The sequence below is a fragment of the Camelina sativa genome, chromosome 8, assembly GCF_030686135.1.
Source record: "Camelina sativa cultivar CO46 ecotype springtype chromosome 8, ASM3068613v1".
In the NCBI taxonomy this organism is placed as follows: domain Eukaryota; kingdom Viridiplantae; phylum Streptophyta; class Magnoliopsida; order Brassicales; family Brassicaceae; genus Camelina; species Camelina sativa.
This window is the reverse complement of record NC_141887.1, coordinates 28,777,537-28,798,576: the sequence shown is the minus strand read 5'-3', so window position 1 is coordinate 28,798,576 and position 21,040 is coordinate 28,777,537. Positions and strand designations below refer to the sequence as shown.

Here is a 21,040-nt window from a genome sequence, read left to right as displayed (position 1 = left end):
TCCACCAAGAAAACCTTATGTCAACAAAGGTTCCCTGCTCTGTAGTGTGTGCGGACGTACCGGTCACCTTGGTGAAAACTGCTTCAAGAAAATAGGCTATCCAGAGTGGTCGACCGACAAATCTCTACGCCCGAAGCCTGGCGGTAACAACGGAATGTCCTCCTCCGGAGGATCTGGTCGTGGTGTTACGACGACGTCTGTTGGCTACATGTTTGGCAAAGGGTCAACCTCTGCTCATGTCAACACCGTCGCTACACCACTCGTTACGGAGACCCCTCTTTTTCATTCCGCTGCTTCGACCCACAGTTCTCTTTTGACATCAGCAGACCGCACTGGACTCAGCGGTTTGAGCAATGATGATTCGCAAATACTACAGAACATCCTTGCTGAAAAGAATCTCGTTTCCCTCCTCCTCTCACTGGCATGTATTTTTTAGAATCATGGATTATCGATACAAGTGCATCTAACCATATGACCGGTTCTCTTGATTTTTTGGTTGATGTCCGAGATATGTCACCCATTCTTATCAAATTACCTGAAGGCCGTTTCACTATGTCTACAAAACTTGGCCGTGTGGTGTTTGGTCCTTCCTTAAGTCTTCACAATGTGTTTTTTGTTGACGAGTTGAAGTGCCATCTTATCTCAGTTTCTCAGTTGACTAGAGAGCATGGTTGTGTATTTAAGATAATTGATCGGCTGTGTATTATTCAGGATCGCATCACAAAAACGCTGATTGGTGCGGGTGAAGAACAACAAGGTCTTTATTTTTTTCGAGGAGTGGACGTTGTTGTAGCTATTCATCATGTGGATTTACAATCTCCTGAAGTTTGGCATTCTCGGTTGGGCCATCCCTCTTTTACCGCTTTAGATTTGTTGCCGTTTTTGGATTCTAAAAATAAATTTGATTCAAAGCAATGTGATGTTTGTATATGAGCAAAACAAACCCGAGAATCTTTTCCTTTGACTTATAATAAGACGAGTGTTGCTTTTGAACTTATTCATTGTGATCTTTGGGGACCATATCGTACTTCGACTATTTGTGGTTCTCGGTATTTTCTCACTTTTCTCGATGATTATTCACGTGCGGTTTGGATATATTTGTTACCTTCAAAGCAAGAAGCCCCCACACATCTTAAGAATTTTTTGGCTCTCGTTGAACGACAATTCTCCACTCAAGTGAAGACCGAGTTTATTTGTCTAAAAGATTTTTTTGCTCAACATGGCATCATTCACGAAACTTCATGTGTCGGCACACCACAACAAAACGGAAGAGTTGAGCGCAAACATCATCACATTCTAAATGTTGCTCGTGCCCTTTGTTTTCACGCAAATTTTCCCATTGAGTTTTGGGGTTACTGTGCGCTCACTGCAGGATATCTGATCAATCGTACTCCCTCGCAAATTATTCATGGCAAAACTCCTTTTGAGCTTATCTATAATCGTCCACCACCGATGACTCATATACGTTTGTTCGGTTGTTTATGCTATGTTCATAACCAGAAACACGGAGGGGATAAATTTGCAGACCGGGGAACAAAATCGATCTTCATTGGCTATCCTTCGGGAAAAAGGGGTGGCGTGTCTATAATCTTGAGACCAGTGTTGTCTCTGTTTCTCGCGACGTTGTTTTCCGTGAAACAATTTTTCCATTCGTTGATGATGATACTAGTTCTCCCCTGTTTGTTTCCTCTATGCCCTCACCTGTCCCTCTTGAAGACTCCGCTGCGTTACAATGTCCTGATGACATCGATGATCCTGGTACGTCTTCTTCATCACCGGCTCCACTTGCTGTTCTTACAGAAGCAGTATATGTTGCTCCATCTGTTATACCACCTACCTCTACTTCAACTCCCATCGAACAACTTTCGTCGCCGTCGACTGAGCTCACCAAGGACACCACTAATGATACTTCTCCACTCACATCTGACACACTCGCACCACTAGACTCCTCGCAGGGTAACATTGCATCCTCGTCTTCATCTCAAGCTCAACCTCCGGCACCGGAACAACCCGGGTTCGGTCACCGCAAGAAACAACCGCCTGTCAAATTAGCTGATTATGTCACCTCTCTGATCCACACGCCCCCGCCTTCCATCACACCATATCCCATTGATAACTATGTCTCAAGTTTGCAATTTTCAGAGACATATCAAGCCTTTTTATTTGCTATTACTTCCGGCCACAAACCAAAGACTTATAATGAGGCCATTCTTGATGAAAATTGGCGGTTTGTAGTTGCAGATGAAATTGATGCTTTGGAAGCTCTCCAGACTTGGACTGTTGAAGATCTCCCTCCAGGAAAGAAAGCTATTGGTTGTAAATGGGTCTTCCGGTTAAAGTTCAATGCTGATGGTACTCTCCAGCGTCACAAAGCTCGACTTGTTGTTCTTGGAAACAATCAGGAAGAAGGGTCGATTACTCCGAGATCTTTTCTCCCATTGCCAAGATGATTACTATTCGAATTTTTCTCCAACAAGCAGCATCTTTCGACTGGGAAGTTCATCAAATGGACGTACATAACGCTTTTCTCCATGGTGACCTTGCTGACGAGGTCTACATGAAATTTCCTCCTGGTTTTCGTACTGGTGATACAAATAAGGTATCTCGTCTGCACAAGTCTCTTTATGGGTTGAAACAAGCTCCCCGCTGTTGGCTTGCCAAGCTTGCTCAAGCAATGAAAATTTTTGGTTTTGTTCAAGAATACTCTGACTATTCCTTGTTTGTCTTGGTAACCAATAATGCTCGTCTTCATGTCCTGGTTTATGTTGATGATTTGATCATCACTGGGAGTTATATTCATGTCGTCAACGAGTTTAAATACTACTTAAGTTCTTGTTTTCACATGAAAAATTTGGGTATTCTCCGTTACTTTCTCGGCCTCGAGGTTGCACGTAGTCCTTCCGGTATTTACCTCTGTCAACGTAAGTATGCTCTCGACATTATTGCTGAAACTGGTCTTCTCGGTGTTAAACCGATTACCTTCCCGTTGGAACAGAATCACAAGCTTGCATATGCTAAAGGGTCTCCGTTTCCGGAACCTGCACGTTATCGTCGACTTGTTGGTCGCCTGATTTATCTCGGAAACACACGTCCGGAGCTCTCTTATGCCATTCACATTCTCTCCCAATTCATGGATAGTCCTCAACAAGCACATTGGGAATTTGTTCTCCGGGTCGTCTGTTACTTAAAGAATAGTCCTGGCCAAGGTATCCTTCTTCGAGCTAATGCACCACTTACTTTAACAGCCTGGTGCGATTCCGATCACGCAACCTGTCCTTTTACACGTTGCTCCCTCACTGGTTACTTCATTCAACTAGGTGGTTCGCCTCTGTCTTGGAAGACAAGAAAGCAAGATGTTGTTTCTCGCTCTTCCATCGAGGCGGAGTATCGCGCCATGGCGGACACTGTTAGTGAAATTCTTTGGCTTCGTCAACTTCTGCCTTTTCTTGGTATTACGGTTACTACACCTATTACTCTTTACTCTGACAATTTGTCCGCGATTATGCTGGCTGGTAATCCTGTTTTTCATGCTCGCACGAAGCATGTTGGTACAAATTGTCATTTCATACGGGATGAGATCATTCGTGGTACCATTGCTACTCAACATGTCTCTACTACTACTCAGCTCGCGGACATTTTGACAAAAGCATTGGGACAAAAACAATTTGAAGTTTTTTTGGACAAGCAGGGTGTTTGTAATCTCCACACTCCACATGATTGTGACAAAAACAGCTCGCGGTCTCATATACGATTAGGTCACCCTTTGTACTCGAGATCATGACATATATATATATACTCTGCACAATGTAACTTACAACCTAAGAAACAAGATTAATACAAACACAAAGGTTTCTTGACAACAACATGCGTTTCATGCCCATTCACTTCATCTGGAACCATGTCGTAACCAAATCCGAAGATGTCAATGTTGTTGGGTTCAGTCATGCGGTTTCAAATATGTGTGCTACAATATCAATACTGATCATGATTGTGACGGTTTCGTTTTAGATGTACGATGTGCTTCCATATCTGAGCCGTACAATCATCATCCTCATAGACATCCCTTGTTCTTTAATTCATCAAGAGGTGAATATTGTTCGATTTGTCATGGAAGACAAACTATATCGTTAACATGCGACGAATGTCGCTTTTTCTTGTGTCTTGGCTGCGCCACTTTTCCGTACAAGGTGAGATACAAGAATCACGAACATTTACTCACCTTCTCATATAAAGAAGTCAAATATGGAGATGACTTGTCCGATCTTTATGAAGAAGACGCAGATGGAGTCTACTCGTGTGATCTTTGCGAGGAAGCAATAATCCCAATCCCACCCAGCTATTCAAGAACCAAGAGATTCTACAGATGCGAAGAATGTGAAGTGGCACTCCATATTAAATGTTTACTTGGGAAGGATTTATATATGAATGCTGGTTCAAGAGTCACGTTATACAACGGGAAAGAGTTCCATATTGTTGAAAACAATGCTCTCACTCGACCCATATGCACCGGATGCGGAAAACGTTGCAAATATATACAGAATGATGTTCATAGCATCACCTTCTGGAGATATATATTGTTCAACGAAACACTTTTATAGTGAGTACGACCACCTTGCGGAACTGATTCAGCAAAAAGAAAAAAAGAGAACAGGGACACGTCAATTGATTTGATAATGAAGCTAGCGCCACGAGTTTGATCTGCACAACGAAAGAAAGAATGAGAAAATCAATGAAATAGGGGAAAGTCTCATTTACTTTGTAATAAAAGGAACTTGACTGTAAAGATTTACGGTTTTTTTTTTTTTTTTTTAAAAAAAATTCTTTTTCCCTTTGTGTGTATTTATTTGCCAATTGTTGCTCATCAATTATTATTTCATTGACCAAATTGTCTTTTTTTTTTTTTTTGGTCGACATGTACAGTAAAACCTCTATAAGTTAATACTCTATAAATTAATAATCACTATAAATTAATAAATTTTGCTGGTTCCAAGTCGGGCTAGTGTAAAAATTAACAATATTCGATAAGATAATAAGATAATAATTTTTTTGAAATCTCAATGTAAAATATGGTTCCAATAATATCATAAATTAATAATCATGTAAATTTATATATATATATACTGATATAATAGTGTATGTTTCTCCTAAAACTCATTTCTATAGAACATTTGTAATGTTGTATTTTCAAACTATAATGATATCTCTAAAATATTTTATAACATGTCATACAAATAATTAAATTTTAAAGTTTTAATTTTTAGATATGCATCATTTACAATTTGATAATTAGACAGATTATTAAAATATGAGAATTAATATTATTATTATTCATAAATTTGAATTTATGTATGTCATGTGTATAAGTCAATTTGTTTATAGTATTTGTAATTTATTGTCAATAATGCTTTATAAATATTACAAGTTCAATTCCTAAACCATAAAATTTATAACATCTGAAAGTTTAATCTTATTTTGCTATAATTGTTCCAATTCATAATTTTAAAAAAAAATAAAAAATTAAAAATATATCTATAAATTAATATCATTATAAATTAATAAATGTCTTGGTCCCAACATTATTAATTTATAGAGGTTTTAGTGTATATATTATATTATCATAAATTAAAAAAAAAGTCGTCACAACCACCTTTGACTTCCTTTATCAGCCTCCTCTCCTCTTTTGATTATTAGTCTTCTTCGTCAGCTTTTCTTGCTTCTTCCATCCATCTTTCTCTTCCAAGTTCATTTCATTAGACTTACTAAATACATAGCTCGGCTCCTACATTTGTATCTTCCTTTTCAAGTCAACAATACTTAGTTTGGTCGCTCTTCTTCTTCTTCTTCTTCTGAAAAAGTTTTGATTTTTATTGGGTCTCTCTGTACACAAAGATCTCAAAGGTGAGTTTGTAATTCCCTCCAACTTACTTGACCTTTTCTATCACGAAATTCATAATTCTTGCAATTCTTGTTTAGGGAAGAATCAAAGGTTTAATCTTTACATATATAAATTTGGCAAGTTAGGCCAAAATATGTCTCTTGGTCTAACCTACAAAATCTAGGGTTCGTTACATCAATTTGGGGTTTTCTTGAACCCCTAATTTGATTCGACAATCCATCAGGTTCCATGATGTTACAGAAATTAAATCTTTTGTTTCTGATTAGTTTTGATTCAAAGATCGACCTTTAGAATGAAAAGTGTATTTGATTCTGGCTCTTCTAATGTAGTCCAAGTGGTTTGGAGTTTTTCAATCGTTGTGGTTTATTGTTTTGGTCTAATAATGCTACAATGAGCTAGCTACCTCGTGCTCACATTGTGCATCTTTGTGTGTGTGTGTGTATCAGTGGAGGAACCTCGGTGTTTCAATCTCTTTACGAAGATGAAATGCTTCTTATTCCTTCTTGGGGACAAGAAAGATGAACAGAGAAGCCCTAAACCTGTTTCACCAACGTCTATCTTCAGTGACGTAAACAAAAGCGGTTCAGATTTCAGTCCCCGGGATGTCTCTGGAACGAGCACCGTATCATCATCCACTGGTAGGAACTCCAACACGACGAGCATGTCAGCTAGAGAAAACAACCTTAGAGAGTTCAGTATCAGTGATCTTAAATCTGCCACAAGGAACTTCAGCAGGTCTGGTATGATTGGGGAAGGCGGTTTTGGTTGTGTCTACTGGGGAACGATCAAGAACTTAGAAGACCCTTCAAAGAAAATCGAAGTTGCGGTTAAACAGCTCGGCAAAAGAGGGTTGCAGGTACCAATTTCTTCATCTTTTTTGTTCACAGACTCTGTTAGTGTTCACTCAATTATCAAAGGATCATCATATAACTTTGGATATCATGCAGGGTCATAAAGAATGGGTGACTGAAGTAAACTTTCTCGGTGTAGTCGAGCATTCAAACTTGGTGAAATTGCTGGGCCATTGTGCAGAAGACGATGAACGTGGAATCCAAAGGCTTTTGGTTTATGAATATATGCCAAACCAAAGCGTCGAGTTTCATCTATCTCCGCGGTCACCAACAGTACTTACTTGGGACCTTAGATTGAGAATAGCTCAAGACGCAGCTCGGGGTTTAACTTACCTTCATGAAGAAATGGACTTTCAGGTATCCTCTGTTTTTTCACTTCATCCGTTCCTCTCATCAGTTAACTATAAATATGTTTCTGTTTGTAGATAATATTCCGCGATTTCAAGTCATCCAACATTCTACTAGACGAGAACTGGAAAGCAAAGCTTTCGGATTTTGGTTTGGCACGCTTAGGGCCTTCACCAGGGTCAAGCCATGTTTCTACTGATGTAAGTTTCTCACTTTTTCACTTGATTGGTCTTTTTGGTTCTTGAAATCATTGCAAGATCAAGAAAGTTATAATTTTTTGGGGCTTTAACAGGTAGTAGGAACAATGGGTTACGCAGCTCCAGAGTACATTCAAACGGGTCGTCTCACATCGAAAAGCGATGTGTGGGGTTACGGAGTTTTCATCTATGAGCTTATTACAGGAAGGAGGCCGCTAGACCGGAACAAGCCTAAAGGAGAGCAGAAGCTTTTAGAATGGGTGAGACCTTACTTATCTGATACAAGGAGGTTCCGGCTCATAGTAGATCCGAGGCTAGAAGGGAAGTACATGATCAAGCCAGTGCAGAAACTAGCGGTTGTAGCCAACCTTTGCCTTGCTAGGAACGCAAAGGCGCGTCCAAAGATGAGCGAGGTGTTAGATATGGTGACAAAGATTGTGGAAGCTTCATCGCCTGGGGTTGGTGGCAAGAAGCCGCAGCTGGTGCCGCTTAAGAGTCAAGGAGCTTCTAGAGACGAGGAAGAGAAGAACAAGAAGGTTCTTGATGGTGGCGAAGGAGGTTGGCTGGAAAAGTTGTGGAACCCAAAGAATGTGAGAGCTTGTTGATACTGAGGCCAAGTCGTCAGAAACAAATTATAAATACTGTAATTTAACAAACTTGTGAGTTTTCTTACATTCAATTTTTTCTCTTTTTTACTAATTTTGTTAATTTGATTGTTTGGTGTGATGCTTCCATATTAAGCTTATGAAACGATCATTTGAAATATTATGATTTAGGTACTTTCGAGTATTTTTGCAGCGCAACTCACCTGATAGCAGCAGGCAACAAAGTGATCAAACACAATGAAACCAAGAGAGGCATCAATAAAACACAATGAAAACTAATAGGCTATTTGGGCCTTTGGTCACAGGTTAATAAGCTTATGATAAGCCCATTATAAAGGTCATACGGTCTAAATCGGTAACATGATCTTGCCCACCTTGTGGTATTTCCCAAAAAATATTTCATAAAGTTGAGGTCAGTTCTAAATTCTAAAGGCGTGTGTGTTATTTATTAATCATTCACAAAAATGAATGCATTATGCATTAATGGATCAAGAGAGGGTCGAGTGTATGACTTCCGTTACAAATTCATATGGATAAACATAATTTATGCCTAGTATGAGTAGTATCTGTCATCATATTTAGTTTACTTTTAAGAATTCAAGATTTAAATGAAACTAACAGAAGAAGAAGAAAAAGGCATCAAATTGTTCCTTTTTTTACACAATAAGTGGAATAATATTGATAAGATTGCATTCAACTCATCTGTACTAACAATGGCAAACAATTTGACATTTGAAGCATTGATTTTGGCTGAAAATAGGGGAATCCATTAAATTTAGAGCTTTTAGTAAAACTATCATAGCATCTCAAGATTTAAAAAAAAAAGAGAAAAGAATTTCATAAAAAGTAACGTGAAAAGCGAATAGTAGGTAAAAAAAATATATACTTATAAGTTATAAATAGCTTAATTGGTGTTTTTAAAAAAAAAAAAAACCGATTCACTGATTGCTTTGCTTTGGTGTAAACGAACAGAAGGAAAAATAAAAATACTCAATTGAGAGTTAATGATTTACATAGTAAAATATCACATAAAATATAGTTATAGCATAACAAAACATAATATATAATTTAATTACATAATCGAACTATGAAAAAAAACCCTTGCTACATTTGAAAGCATATGTCAGTTTGTACATCTCTTGGATAATACGAAACACTAAATACTCTTACAACAGTCACGCTAAATGCTAAATTGCTAATCACATATTACTTCCTTTATCAAGTAGTATTAACTAGATTTATTTATCTATTTATATGACATGATAGGTTTTTTGAACATAGAGTTTATATGAAACCACACGCGCTAATATATTTGGTTCTCAACTATGATTGTTAGAACAATGCTGCATGCATGTTGTTTGGTAGATTTCTGCTCTATGAACTACCATATATGATAGTAACATTTATTCATATTATTATAACTCTATAAAATAGTGCATTGACCCTTTTTGAAATGGACTATTTAAGTTATATAGTATTCGACTAATTGACATGTAACATATAATATGCGCATAGGATAATTGAAAGGGTGTTGCTAATGCTAATGGCTACATCAGCATAATCTTCAGTCTTCACAACTACTACTAACGTTTATAAAAAAAAACGCACCATAATTACGTATGAGCTTAATCAAATATTGCTACCTAACAAAAACAATTTGTTTCTAGTTAAATTACCCACACAAAAAAAACTGGCTTTTGGGTTTCTCAAATCATTCATGACCCATGCCATAAATTTTTAAAATATACCATATTATCATAAAGTTGATGCAATATAAATTGACTATTTTTCCTCTTATTTTATTATTTGCAAGCAATTTGACTTATTTTATTTCGACTAAACTCATTTACATATTATTTTATAGTATTGCTCATTAGTATAGATCTCATTACTGCATGAATTTGTCAATCTAGGGGGGGGGGGGGGGGGGTTATACTTTATAATATTAAATAATTAAAAATAAATTGAAGCATTCGCAAAGCATCCGTATGATTCATCATTCACCGTGAGAACATAGAACCTGAACCTAGTTCATTTATTATATACTACAACCTAAGAAAAACTTTAATATTCCCAAGAAATATTAAAATATATACAAACTTTTAAATATCACGATTAAATCAAACAAAGGGGGCTGCCTGAAAGAATTGAATTCGAAAGTTTGTGGAATTCAATAAATTGAGTTGGTGCCACGTGGAATTCTTACACTGACACAAAAGAAAGAAAAAAAATAGTAATTTATTGGCGCCGGATATGATTGGGAAAGGTAATTAATCAAAACTATGCAGCCAGCCATGTGTTATTATTTGGACCCATTTGCCTCATGAAGCAAAAAAAATTTCAACATTTTTAGCCTAACACTAGTTATTAACATTTGCATGCTAATCCTTCCTTAAATGCTCATTAACTACAAATTTAATTTTTGGGGATTTGGTAAAGACCACGAAAATATTACTAACAATGTTACATGTTAAAATACCTCCCATTTTTAATATTTTCAATTCAAATTTTTTTAGATCTAACTTTTTACAGGATGTCCCAGTAAAATCTGAAAAGTCAGAATATTCAATCTAATCACACAAACAAAAACTAAACTTTAGTTTGGTGTGAAATAATGATAAGGACTTTCGATTTTACTTTTTTTTTTTTTTTTCATTTGAACAAAGAATTATTTTCCATATACAGATAAATTTTATTGATCTATACAACTTGTTAGTAGAAATCAAAAGGACAATAAAATATTCAAAACTACAATAAACTTGATATCTTTAATAGATTCCACTTCAATTCTATTTATGATAAGAAAATAATTTAGAATCAGAAACTAGATTCTACGCCCCCTGATTAATAAAAATCAAGGATTTTGCTAATCAGGTTGATTAATTCTTTTAAGTAATAGTACCTCTTTGGAAAATGCTCTCACAAACATTAAAGAATGAATTGAATTAAAAAGAAACAATAAATATAACTGATGAAGTCATGACCGTTCGTATTAATGATCCAACGGCTACAAAATCAGGAAGTGCATATAAATATTGAGTGGCATTTTGCGCGTTTTCTCATTTTCCTTTATTTTTAATTTTAATCGTTTTTTTTCTGGGTTTCTTTCTCTTTCTCAGAATCGAAAAAAGGCAAAAACTTTATTTTTATTCGAATCATTCTCGATCCTTTTTTTTTTTTTTCTTTTCTTCTTCATTCATCCGCCAAAAAAATTGAGTCTTTTCAGAAGAAGAAAGTTGCGAAAAAAGAAACAAACCCATTTGAAATTATGTTTATTTCCATCCTAAATTCTCAATCTTTCTTCCTGAAATTCTAAAAAAAAAAAAAAAAAATTGTCTATTTTTAGTAAAAATTCAATCCCGTCTTCAAGTTGCAGAGATTTAGTAAGTGGAAAAAGGTGAGTTTTTTTTTTCCAACTTGTGATCTAACTTCTTCTTCTTCTTCTTCTTCTTTCAACCCATATTATTATTGTTTTCTCAGATCTGGCTTCATAGTGAAAAAATCGTTTCTTTGAGTTCATTACTAAATCTCCAAGTTGGTTTGGTTCTCTTTGTTTGTCTCACGATTCGAAACTCTTCTTAGCTTTGATTGTGATAATGACTTCAGTTAACAGTGTCTAATTTAGGAAATAATGAAGATGATTGGGAGAATTTTGGAGTAAAACAACATTGTTTTGTGTTAGTTCTTTAGAAGTCACATTTTCCTCTTTGTTGAAAAGTCTCTGTTGTTTAATTTTCCCGTCAATGTCCCAGAGAGGTCTCCCACGAGTTACGCAACTAAACTCTGTGTATATTAATTGATTTTTTGGAGTGTTATTTAAGAAGTCTTTTTTTGCTTGTTTTGTTTTGAAGAAAAGGGTTATTTGATTTTGATTTGTTATGGATAAGATTTTTTTGATTTCTTGATAACATTTTCAGGTTTTGAAAGATGGTGTCACATGAAGAGAACACAAGTATTGTGGAATGGTTTCTTGGTCCACATCCGTACACGTATCCTCCTTATGGTATTGAGATGATTCATGATGACGATGAAGTAGCTCATCATCAACACCACCAGAGCGGTGAGTATTACAGAGATTATGAAGATCGTCGTAGAAGTGATGTAGATAATGATGAGATCATTGCAAGAACTCTCCAAGACGAACTTTTGCAGCTTGAAATCGCTGAAAGTAACGATTATTCGCATCAGCAACAACATCAGCATCAGCAAGAAGTTTATACTAACAACTATAGTAATAACAACAACGAATATGCTTGGAATGATCAGTCTACTGTGGATTATTCTTCAGGTTATTTATTGAACTAGCTCTTCTAATTGTTTATGTTTTCCATGTGTGTGGTTATGGTTTTTTGGGATTAGATTACAGAGATGTGTTTTTTGTGTGTTGTAGAATGGATAGGAAATGATAATGATCAAGATGAGAGGAGTGATGATTCGGTAAATGTCTTTTCGTGTTCAAGCCCGAGTGACACGGATGAGTATGTGTACTCGTGGGAATCAGATCAATGTGATGCTGATGGTGAATTTGGCAGGAGACTGAATCAAATGGTTCCCATTCCGGTAAGTACTCTAGAGAGTCTGTTATGTTTAAAGTTGATGTTTTATATGTTCTTTTCGTTTGAGAATCAATCATAATTTATATGCAGTATATACCCAAAATAAATGGAGAAATACCTCCAGAAGAAGAAGCAGTTTCAGATCATGAAAGACTTCGGAATAGGTATGTATTTTTGCTCATTCTATGTTTTCTATCATACGTAAACCATTCTTGGTTCAATTATTTTCCCATTGTTTCAGGTTAGAGCTGTTTGACTTCACTGAGGTTAAGGTTCCAGGAGATGGTAATTGCCAGGTAAACCTCTTCATAAAATTCTGGAAGAAATAGATTCTTACTCATCATTTTGAATCTTGAATCCTCCCTGCCGGTTTGTTCTTTTCAGTTCCGTGCTTTAGCTGATCAACTGTACAAAACCGCAGATCGCCATAAACATGTTAGACGACAAATAGTAAAACAGGTTTGATGATCTTTGTGCTCTTGAGAATCTTTACAAGCTTCCAAAGTTGCATGAACTCATTTGTTTTTTTTTTGCAATTTTTATCTTCTGGTTTAGCTCAAATCTCGTCCAGATTCTTATCAAGGATATGTTCCTATGGACTTCTCTGAGTACCTAAAAAAGATGTCTCGGTAAAGATATCTTCTTCTACTGAACTCCATAACCGAATTTGCTTCCCCTTTTGTTGTTAAAGCCTAGTAGTGTTAAAATTTGAAACAGGAGCGGCGAGTGGGGTGATCATGTGACATTACAGGCAGCTGCAGATGCGGTATAAATTCTTAATCTTGTAACAGAGATGAGCCTGATCTTCCTTTACTTTCCTCAGTTCATATTTAATCAGTTTTGGTGAAACTTTTTAACATTGCAGTATCGGGTGAAAATAGTAGTCCTAACATCATTCAAAGATACATGTTACATCGAAATTCTTCCTACCTCCCAAGAATCCAAAGGAGGTAAAGAGTTTCCTTTCACTGTAAAATTGCTTGTCTACTATACCTCTCTCGTGATGGTTATTACAGTGATCTGTTATTTTGCTCTTGTTGTCTACAGTAATCTTCTTGAGCTTCTGGGCAGAGGTTCACTACAACGCCATCTACTTAAACAGAGGTAACTTCAAGAAACCTATTATTTCACAGACTATGTTTTGCTTTTTTTCTCTTCATCTTAATTCTCTTGTTCTTCTTCTTCATATTTTTGGTGCTCAGATACATCTGAAACAGAGCTACAGAGGAAGAGAAAATGGTGGCGTTTCGGAAACTAGACAAGGGCGTTGGATCATCATCAGCAACTGGGTTATATTAATATTTATTGACTTGAGACAGGGATGTTCTTTGAAATTAGTCCCTTCGTAGAGAGAGAGGATGAACAGAGCTCATAGCTTCAAAGTCTTACAATAATATTATTTTCTTCTTTGAAAGAAAGAAAATTTATCTGCCCAAAACAGAATTAACAAACTAAATAAAAAATACACAACACTTTGATCATTTCATTGTTCAGTTAACATTCCAAATTCAAACAGTTCCAACGATTAATTCTTCTCTTTAATATAAAGGAAATTAACCTTAAGAAAATTGATTACGAGCATTGTTAAAAAAGTAAACATCGAAATAATTTGCTGAAGTGAGCTTTTGATGACAAAAGCGGAGGAGTTAACTGTATCCCTCTCAAAAGATCACAACTTTTAAGTTAAAAGAAAATTAAAAAAACGACTACTGTGAGAAATAATCTAATTGTAGAGATCGTCGTCATCAGCTGCAGCGGCAGAAGTGGCAAAGGGATCAGCGGCTGCAGTACCAGTAGTGCGTCCGGTAGCGGTTTGGTCAAACCTGAACTCAGATCCAAACCCTCTCGACTGCTGCAGCGTCTGAGCAAAAGCTTGGTACTTGCGAATATCAGCATCACTCACACTTCTCCTTGCATATTTCATCGACTCTTCGAAATGAGCCGCTCTAATCTCTGATACTTCATCATCAACCATATCTTCCTCCATTGCTTCTGGATTCGCGCTCCTTTTACGCTCTTTCTCAATATCCTGAGGAACAAAAAAAACAAAAATTGGTCAGGGTTAAAACGAATAGGCATTAACGGTTACTTAATCACGCTTCATGAGCTAATAATAATAAACAAATGTCTGACCTTTTCGATGTTTTCTCTGATGGCGTACTTGCAAGCTCTCTGGCAGATCTCAGTGATATCAGCACCACTGAATCCCTGGGTGTACTTAGCGAGTGCAGTCACATCTACATCTTTAGCAACAGGAGATTTTCTCAAGCAGGCCTTGAAGATATTGAGACGTGAATCTTCATCAGGTAGAGGAATGTAGATAAGTTGGTCGAGTCTTCCAGGTCGAAGAAGAGCTGGATCAATGATATCAGGTCTGTTAGTTGCTCCAATAATGAATACCGTCTTCTTTGCGTTCATTCCATCCATTTCTGTCAGAAGCTGATTCAACACTCTATCAGCTGCACCGCCTGCATCACCCACACTGTTTCCTCTCTGAGTAGCAATGGAGTCGAGTTCATCGAAAAACAGAACACAAGGAGCAGATTGACGAGCCTTGTCAAATATTTCACGGACGTTGGCTTCACTTTCTCCAAACCACATAGTGAGAAGCTCCGGTCCCTTGACACTGATGAAGTTTGCTTGGCACTCGTTTGCTATAGCTTTGGCTAAAAGGGTTTTCCCACATCCAGGAGGACCGTAGAAAAGAACTCCCTTTGATGGAGACATTCCAAACTTCTCGAACTTCTCTGGATGCTCCACAGGGTATTGAACAGTCTGCATTAACACAGAAACAAAAATTGATTAGATAAGTTGATAAAAAGGAAACAATTTGGATCCAAGCGAAGCATGTAAAACCAATTTTTACCTCCTGAAGCTCTCTCTTAACATTCTCAAGACCTCCAATATCCTCCCAGGAGACATTTGGAACCTCAACAACCTGTGAAATAAAATGAAATTATTAGAATCGAAACCGGATAAGAAACAGGTTATGATACATCTACAAGTAAGGATCAACACTTACAGTTTCGCGAAGTGCGGATGGGTTGCTGTTTCCAAGAGCGGTGTGGAAGTGTTCATTAGATACAGCCATGGAATTGAGGATTTCGGCATCAATAGAGTCATCTTCCAAGTCAATCACATCCATCTTCTCTCTGATACATTGAAGGGCAGCTTCGGTACATAGAGCTGCAAGATCAGCTCCAACATATCCATGTGTGTCCTTGGAGATTCTTTCTAGATCCACCTGTTAAAAGAAAAAAGAAAAAAACTTTAATAAACAGCAACCAGAAAAAATATCAACAGAACTTGCAGAGATGCTTAACTTATAGAATACTTACATCTTCAGCTAGCTTCATGTTCTTCGTGTGGATCCTAAGAACTTCAAGACGTCCAATTTCATCGGGAACACCGATATCAATCTCCCTGTCGAATCTTCCAAACCTTCTCAAAGCTGGATCAATACTGTTGGGGCGATTTGTTGCTCCCATAACAATAACATGAGCACGAGATTTCAGACCATCCATAAGCGTAAGGAGCTGAGAGACAATCCTCCTCTCAACCTCTCCATTCGTCTTGTCTCTTTTTGGTGCGATAGAGTCAATCTCATCAATGAATATGATAGAAGGGGCATTCTTCTCAGCCTCCTCAAATGCTTTTCTGAGGTTGCTCTCACTCTCACCAGCCAGTTTCGACATGATTTCCGGTCCATTGATACAGAAGAAGAACGCTCCGGTTTCATTAGCCACAGCACGAGCGATAAGAGTCTTCCCGGATCCAGGAGGTCCGTATAGCAGAATTCCCTTTGGTGGCTTCACACCAATTGATTTAAAGAGTTGTGGATGCCTCAAGGGAAGTTCAACCAATTCCCTAATCTGAGCCATCTGTTTCCTGACACCACCAACATCGTCATAACCAACCTCATCAAGCCTTTCTTCGTCTTCCCTCTTAACAGGTTCACCCTCACAGAAGATCTCTGTATCTGGAGCCACCACACAGAACTCACCAGGATCAGTCTCGATCACTTTGAACTCCACACTCCTCATTCCTCCTCTTACTAGGAAAAGATCTCCCTTCCTCACTGGGCGGTAAGCCTCCAGGAAGTAAGCTGTTGAAAAAATCAATTAAAGTTCAGCAAACACGAAATACAAAAGACAAGCTAAACAATGATATGAAAGAGAAACAAAGATTCAAGCAAACTTACGTTTAAGGAAAGCATCAAAAAGGTTTCCAGTAACACCTTCAACAGTATCATCAACGGGCAATATGTGGACACGGTTTCCATACTTGACATCAGGGCATTGGTGAACAGAAATAACATCTCCCAGCCTAACCCTCAAGTTAGACCTTACAACCTTATTCATTCTGATCTTGGGTTCCTCACATGTTTCATCAGCAAGGGCAATGCACACAGTGTCCTTCCTCTTCTTACCCTGCAAAAGCCAAAACCCAATCAAATAAGAAACCACAGAGATCAAATAAAAAAACTAATTCTTCAAACAGAAAAAGTGAAAAGTTGTAACCCTAATTCGATAAACCGACATTCAACACTTTACAAGTAGTCTCAAGAGGGGACACAGGAGCAACAACAAAACCCAAGCATAACACAACTTAGTACTCAATAAAAGAGTTTCGAGTAAAAAAAAAAACCTAACCTTGACGAGAATTGTATCGCCTCGGAAAAGCTGGAGCTTTTCCATGGTGGCAGGATGGAGAGAGACGACAGAGTTGTCATCATTAATAGCTTCATCAACAACAAGTCGGTTAGGAGACTTCTTCCTCTCGAGAATCTTAGTACTGAAATCCTCCTTCTTAGGTTTCCTGAAACAAAACAAGCTTAAAAGATGAGATCAAACCTAAAAAAAACCCTAATCCTAAGACCGAAGCAACCCAAGTAAAAAAAATCGAAACTTTATGATCGGGAAACAAGAATCGAAAGATCTAGGAGTACTTACGAGTCGGATGATTCGGGTTTGTTAGACATGGTAATAGACCAAAGAGAGTTTTTTTTAGAAGAAAGCTGCAAACTTTGTTACTAGAGAGATCGATTAGACGATGATGAATGATAATGAGAGATCTCAAGGGCAGCTGCTTTCGGGATTTATAGCCCTCTGTGATTTCCTTCTTGTTGGAAAAAGAAGCGGAACTTATTTTCCATTTTTTTTTTCTTATTCTTTTACTAATCGCTAAACTACCCCTAATCTTTTAATTTTATCTCAAATCTTTCCTATATTTAGTTATTATAATTAAAACACCCATATTTGTTTCAAATCATATCAATTAATTTATATTATTATGATTTATCAAGCTTTTAAAACGATAATATTAACTAAATTTAGAAGAAAAATAATCCGATCTTTATTTTGACTAATTTTATAGTGTGGTAAGGGTACCTAAATTGTATTAAAAAAAGTTATGGGGGAAAGTTGAAAATAAAAGTAAAAGAGAGAGGTGAGGAAGATAACAACAGTTTACATTTTTTTTTGGGTTCTAGGTGATTACAAACACAAGAAACGAATAGAAGTTTCTTATGAGGTAGCGGTATCAAGCAAGCTACATGTCTTTTTTTTTCCTGTTTTTTCAATATAGAAATTTGTATATCTTACAATTTATTCTATTTGGTCTAAAATATACTGCCATTAGTTTTTTAATATCAAAAATATAAAAAACCTCATGTCTAGACCATTCTTAATCTATCAAAAAAAAAAGCTTAATGTTGCAAAAAAAAAGAGTTATCAAAATCTCAGTCCAATTAAAAATATTAATTTCATAAAAAGAGTTTTGGTTATTATAAATCTTTTTGTTAGCAATATCTCGAATATACCGTGAGTTCATAAAAATATCTGTGACGTCTAGAACATTCTTAAATTTTGAACTACGCGGCGTTTTAGAGGTATCTCTTCGGTAGTAGACATTGCGCCGTTTTCAGTTTGACATATGCGATATTATTAAACTACATGTCGTTTTCTTGTTAACTCCACTGATCGTCGTCTTCTATTCTAATTCGATCCTCGGCGGAGAATACTCGACGAGAAAAATCCAGATCGGGAATCAAACTTCGAGAAGAAGAGAAGAAAAGAAAAAGAGAACTTCTAAAGATGAATTTAGGGTTCGTAGTTGGAGTGTTCGGCGTTCTGATTCTCTCCCATGCCGCTTATTCAACAATCCAATGTATGTCAACTCTTCACAAATCCAGTTCCAATTAAGTCAGATCTACTTTGCTTTTTTTGAGATAGTATCTTGAAGTGGGTTTCTCTTCTTTGTTTGTTACAGATAGAGGATTGTTGAAGATCATGGAGGAAGAGTTTTCTCGACCACCGATGAATGTGAGTTTTTTATATAATATAAAAAGGTTTCTCTTTTCCTCAGTTGTATTTTGGAACTTTGTTTGCAGTGATTATGCTTTTGATATATGTCTTGTGATTGTATTTGTTAAGGTTATTGTGGAGCTGATCATTGGACTAGCTCTCTGTATGTGGGCTGCTTTGACTTTCCCTGGGAAATTTCTCTCGATCCATCCGGATTCTGATGAAAACAGGTTTGTGATCATGTTTCTCTTGAACTCTTTGTGTTGCATCAGTGTTATTCTATCTGAAATCATGTTATCTAGTGAGTGTTTTTGCTATTGTTTTAGGATGTTCTGTTTTAGAGATGTTCCTAGATTCCAACATTGATGCCTTAGTTAAAGGATGGATTTTTTTCTCTGTTCGTACTTTGTTTGAGTTTGGAATAGAGTCACGGTTCTTATAGAAATATCTTTTTGTTCGATTTGGTCCAGTTATTGATTTTAATCATGGGAGTTTGCAATGTCTAATGAATATGTTTGTGTAAGGTTTGTGGATTTGTTTGTTCATGATCATTTTAAGGAACTTTTGTTCTAGAGATATTGAGGGTATAGCTTTGATGTCTCTTTAGCTCTCTGTTGTATATCAGTGTTTATCGATCTGAAATTTGCAGAAATTTGATAGTTAATATTTTCCCCACTGATTGAGAATGACCAGTGACCCATGTTTATGGATAAGAAGCTCGTCCTCTAGAGATGTTCTAGCTTTTCAACATTGATGTTTCTTTACAAGTACTTTGTGTAGCTAAGGTTGTCTAAATGCTGGACATTCAAATTGGTCCAGTTACGGTTATGGGTTACAAGAACTTGAAGCAGTTCTACCCCTAACTCGTTTAATCAATTTAGATTTGTTTCGTTGGCTTTTTATTCACCCTATGGTTCCTTCTACATGTTACAGCCTCTCACCTACCTTCTTATACATTATGGTTCTTGAATTGGTTTTGAGTTGGTATATCTTCTGTTAACTGATTATTTCAAACTTTTACAGGGCGGTTTCTTTACCGGATAACTCTGAGTTCATGATATTTAACCACCGTGGCAGACTGTTCCCACCACAGATCGACATGAAGTTTTAATTTTTTATCACACTGTTTAGTCAAACATTGATGTGTCTGCTATGAGATGTATCCATTGAAATTCTACTCTATGTAAACTACTCTGCTTTTCTTCAATTTTTGATTCTAGGAAAGAGTCTCTGTGTTTGGTTTTCTATTTGGAATCTTAAAATCAACAAATGCACAACAGAACGCATAGTATATTATTGTCAAATACAATGCTTTTTTCTTATTCATTCCGGTTGCCAGTTTCTGATACAAGAGAAAAAAGCATAATCGAACAGAACTGGTTTAGGTTCTCTTGGCACTGTTCTGGAAGGTCCAGCTCCAAATGTCGTGATGCTCAACGCCACGGCCCATGGAACCGGAAAACCCAGGGTACATTTTTTCAAGAAAAACCTTCGAGAGATCTAAATGGGCAACGATCAAAGGCTTCTTAGGTTTCTTGACGTTTTCTGGCGCGAGTGTGACCGTAACATCGGAGTTTCTGTACTCAATCCAAGCCTTGTACCTCTCTCCATTGCTCAGCTTGACCTCCTTAAACGAATAGAGTAGACTTTTCCCAATTCTTGTCTGAACCCAATAACCAGCTTTAGCAGCAACAATGGAACTAACAGAGTTGATATTTATCCCGACATGGTTATCATTAATGTCTCCAAAACTCTTGTCCTGAAAAACGTCGAACTCGACAGCAAAGATGTGGTTATTGGGGTTGCCATTGTTGGTTTTGTTGAAGATCCCGAGGAATCCAGCGGGTCCAGGACCGCTACTCTCAATGGAGGGGACGACAACGAAAGCGAGGCCGTGACCAGGGGCGGGTTTGACGCGAGTAGTAATGGAGAAAGTGAAAGAAGTTTCAAATGGATAAGGAGGAGAAGAAGAGTTTGAAGAAGGCTTGAAAGGGACAGGAGTGGACCAAAGACTTTGGCCGTGAGAGAATGGGTTTCCGTCTCGGGTCATGGAGAGAGCTCCGGAGCGGCTGACGCCATCAGAAGCAGGACCAAGCTCAGCGTCTCCAAGGAAGACCAACTCTGAGGTTTTGAGGCTGAGGTTGACGGCGGAAGTGGTGTGAGCTAAGATTAGCAGAGCAAGAAAACAGAGTTTATGAATCTGCTGCATTGTCTTTTGTGTTTCTGTAAATCGTTGTTTACTCAAGTGAGAGTTCGAAAGACTGAAGTCGAAAACGTGGTTG

At 37.1% G+C, this 21,040-nt stretch overlaps 5 protein-coding genes across 7 annotated transcripts; 3 read left to right on the top strand and 2 right to left on the bottom strand.

The window, feature by feature from the left end:
- The first annotated feature begins 5,619 nt into the window (after positions 1-5,619).
- Positions 5,620-8,453, top strand: LOC104708805 (serine/threonine-protein kinase PCRK2). Of its 2 annotated transcripts, XR_015563524.1 has the most exons (6): positions 5,620-5,898; positions 6,343-6,752; positions 6,844-7,104; positions 7,173-7,295; positions 7,388-7,951; positions 8,069-8,453. XR_015563524.1 is itself a non-coding variant. In XM_010425432.3 (5 exons), the coding sequence occupies exons 2-5, from the start codon at positions 6,378-6,380 to the stop codon at positions 7,895-7,897; spliced, it is 1,269 nt and encodes a 422-aa protein (XP_010423734.1). In that variant the 5' UTR covers positions 5,620-5,898; positions 6,343-6,377; the 3' UTR covers positions 7,898-8,081. The 2 variants fall into 2 exon arrangements, 1 of the variants encoding a protein (XP_010423734.1); XM_010425432.3 differs by having other exon boundaries at positions 7,388-8,081.
- Positions 8,454-10,721: 2,268 nt separating this feature from the next.
- Positions 10,722-13,934, top strand: LOC104708804 (OVARIAN TUMOR DOMAIN-containing deubiquitinating enzyme 10). 2 transcript variants are annotated; one of them, XM_010425431.2, is made up of 11 exons: positions 10,722-11,294; positions 11,815-12,185; positions 12,288-12,457; positions 12,544-12,617; positions 12,695-12,749; positions 12,838-12,912; positions 13,009-13,082; positions 13,171-13,219; positions 13,319-13,403; positions 13,501-13,557; positions 13,656-13,934. In XM_010425431.2, the coding sequence occupies exons 2-11, from the start codon at positions 11,825-11,827 to the stop codon at positions 13,709-13,711; spliced, it is 1,056 nt and encodes a 351-aa protein (XP_010423733.1). In that variant the 5' UTR covers positions 10,722-11,294; positions 11,815-11,824; the 3' UTR covers positions 13,712-13,934. The 2 variants fall into 2 exon arrangements, with proteins under 2 accessions (XP_010423733.1, XP_087316997.1); XM_087460871.1 differs by lacking the exon at positions 10,722-11,294 and adding an exon at positions 11,301-11,431.
- Positions 13,935-14,006: 72 nt separating this feature from the next.
- Positions 14,007-18,070, bottom strand: LOC104708803 (cell division control protein 48 homolog E). Its single transcript, XM_010425430.3, has 8 exons — positions 17,406-18,070; positions 17,106-17,271; positions 16,655-16,883; positions 15,792-16,558; positions 15,476-15,697; positions 15,320-15,391; positions 14,587-15,228; positions 14,007-14,482 (listed from the first exon to the last, which is right to left on the bottom strand). The coding sequence occupies exons 1-8, from the start codon at positions 17,432-17,434 to the stop codon at positions 14,177-14,179; spliced, it is 2,433 nt and encodes an 810-aa protein (XP_010423732.1). The 5' UTR covers positions 17,435-18,070; the 3' UTR covers positions 14,007-14,176.
- Positions 18,071-18,297: 227 nt separating this feature from the next.
- LOC104708801 (membrane magnesium transporter) lies at positions 18,298-19,982 on the top strand. The gene is made up of 4 exons (XM_010425428.3): positions 18,298-18,621; positions 18,724-18,776; positions 18,888-18,988; positions 19,782-19,982. Exons 1-4 carry the CDS (start codon positions 18,549-18,551, stop codon positions 19,867-19,869), a joined length of 315 nt encoding a protein of 104 aa, XP_010423730.1. The 5' UTR covers positions 18,298-18,548; the 3' UTR covers positions 19,870-19,982.
- Positions 19,983-20,028: 46 nt separating this feature from the next.
- LOC104708802 (lectin-like protein) lies at positions 20,029-20,967 on the bottom strand. Its single transcript, XM_010425429.3, has one exon. The coding sequence runs from the start codon at positions 20,965-20,967 to the stop codon at positions 20,140-20,142; it is 828 nt and encodes a 275-aa protein (XP_010423731.1). The 3' UTR covers positions 20,029-20,139.
- Positions 20,968-21,040: the final 73 nt, after the last annotated feature.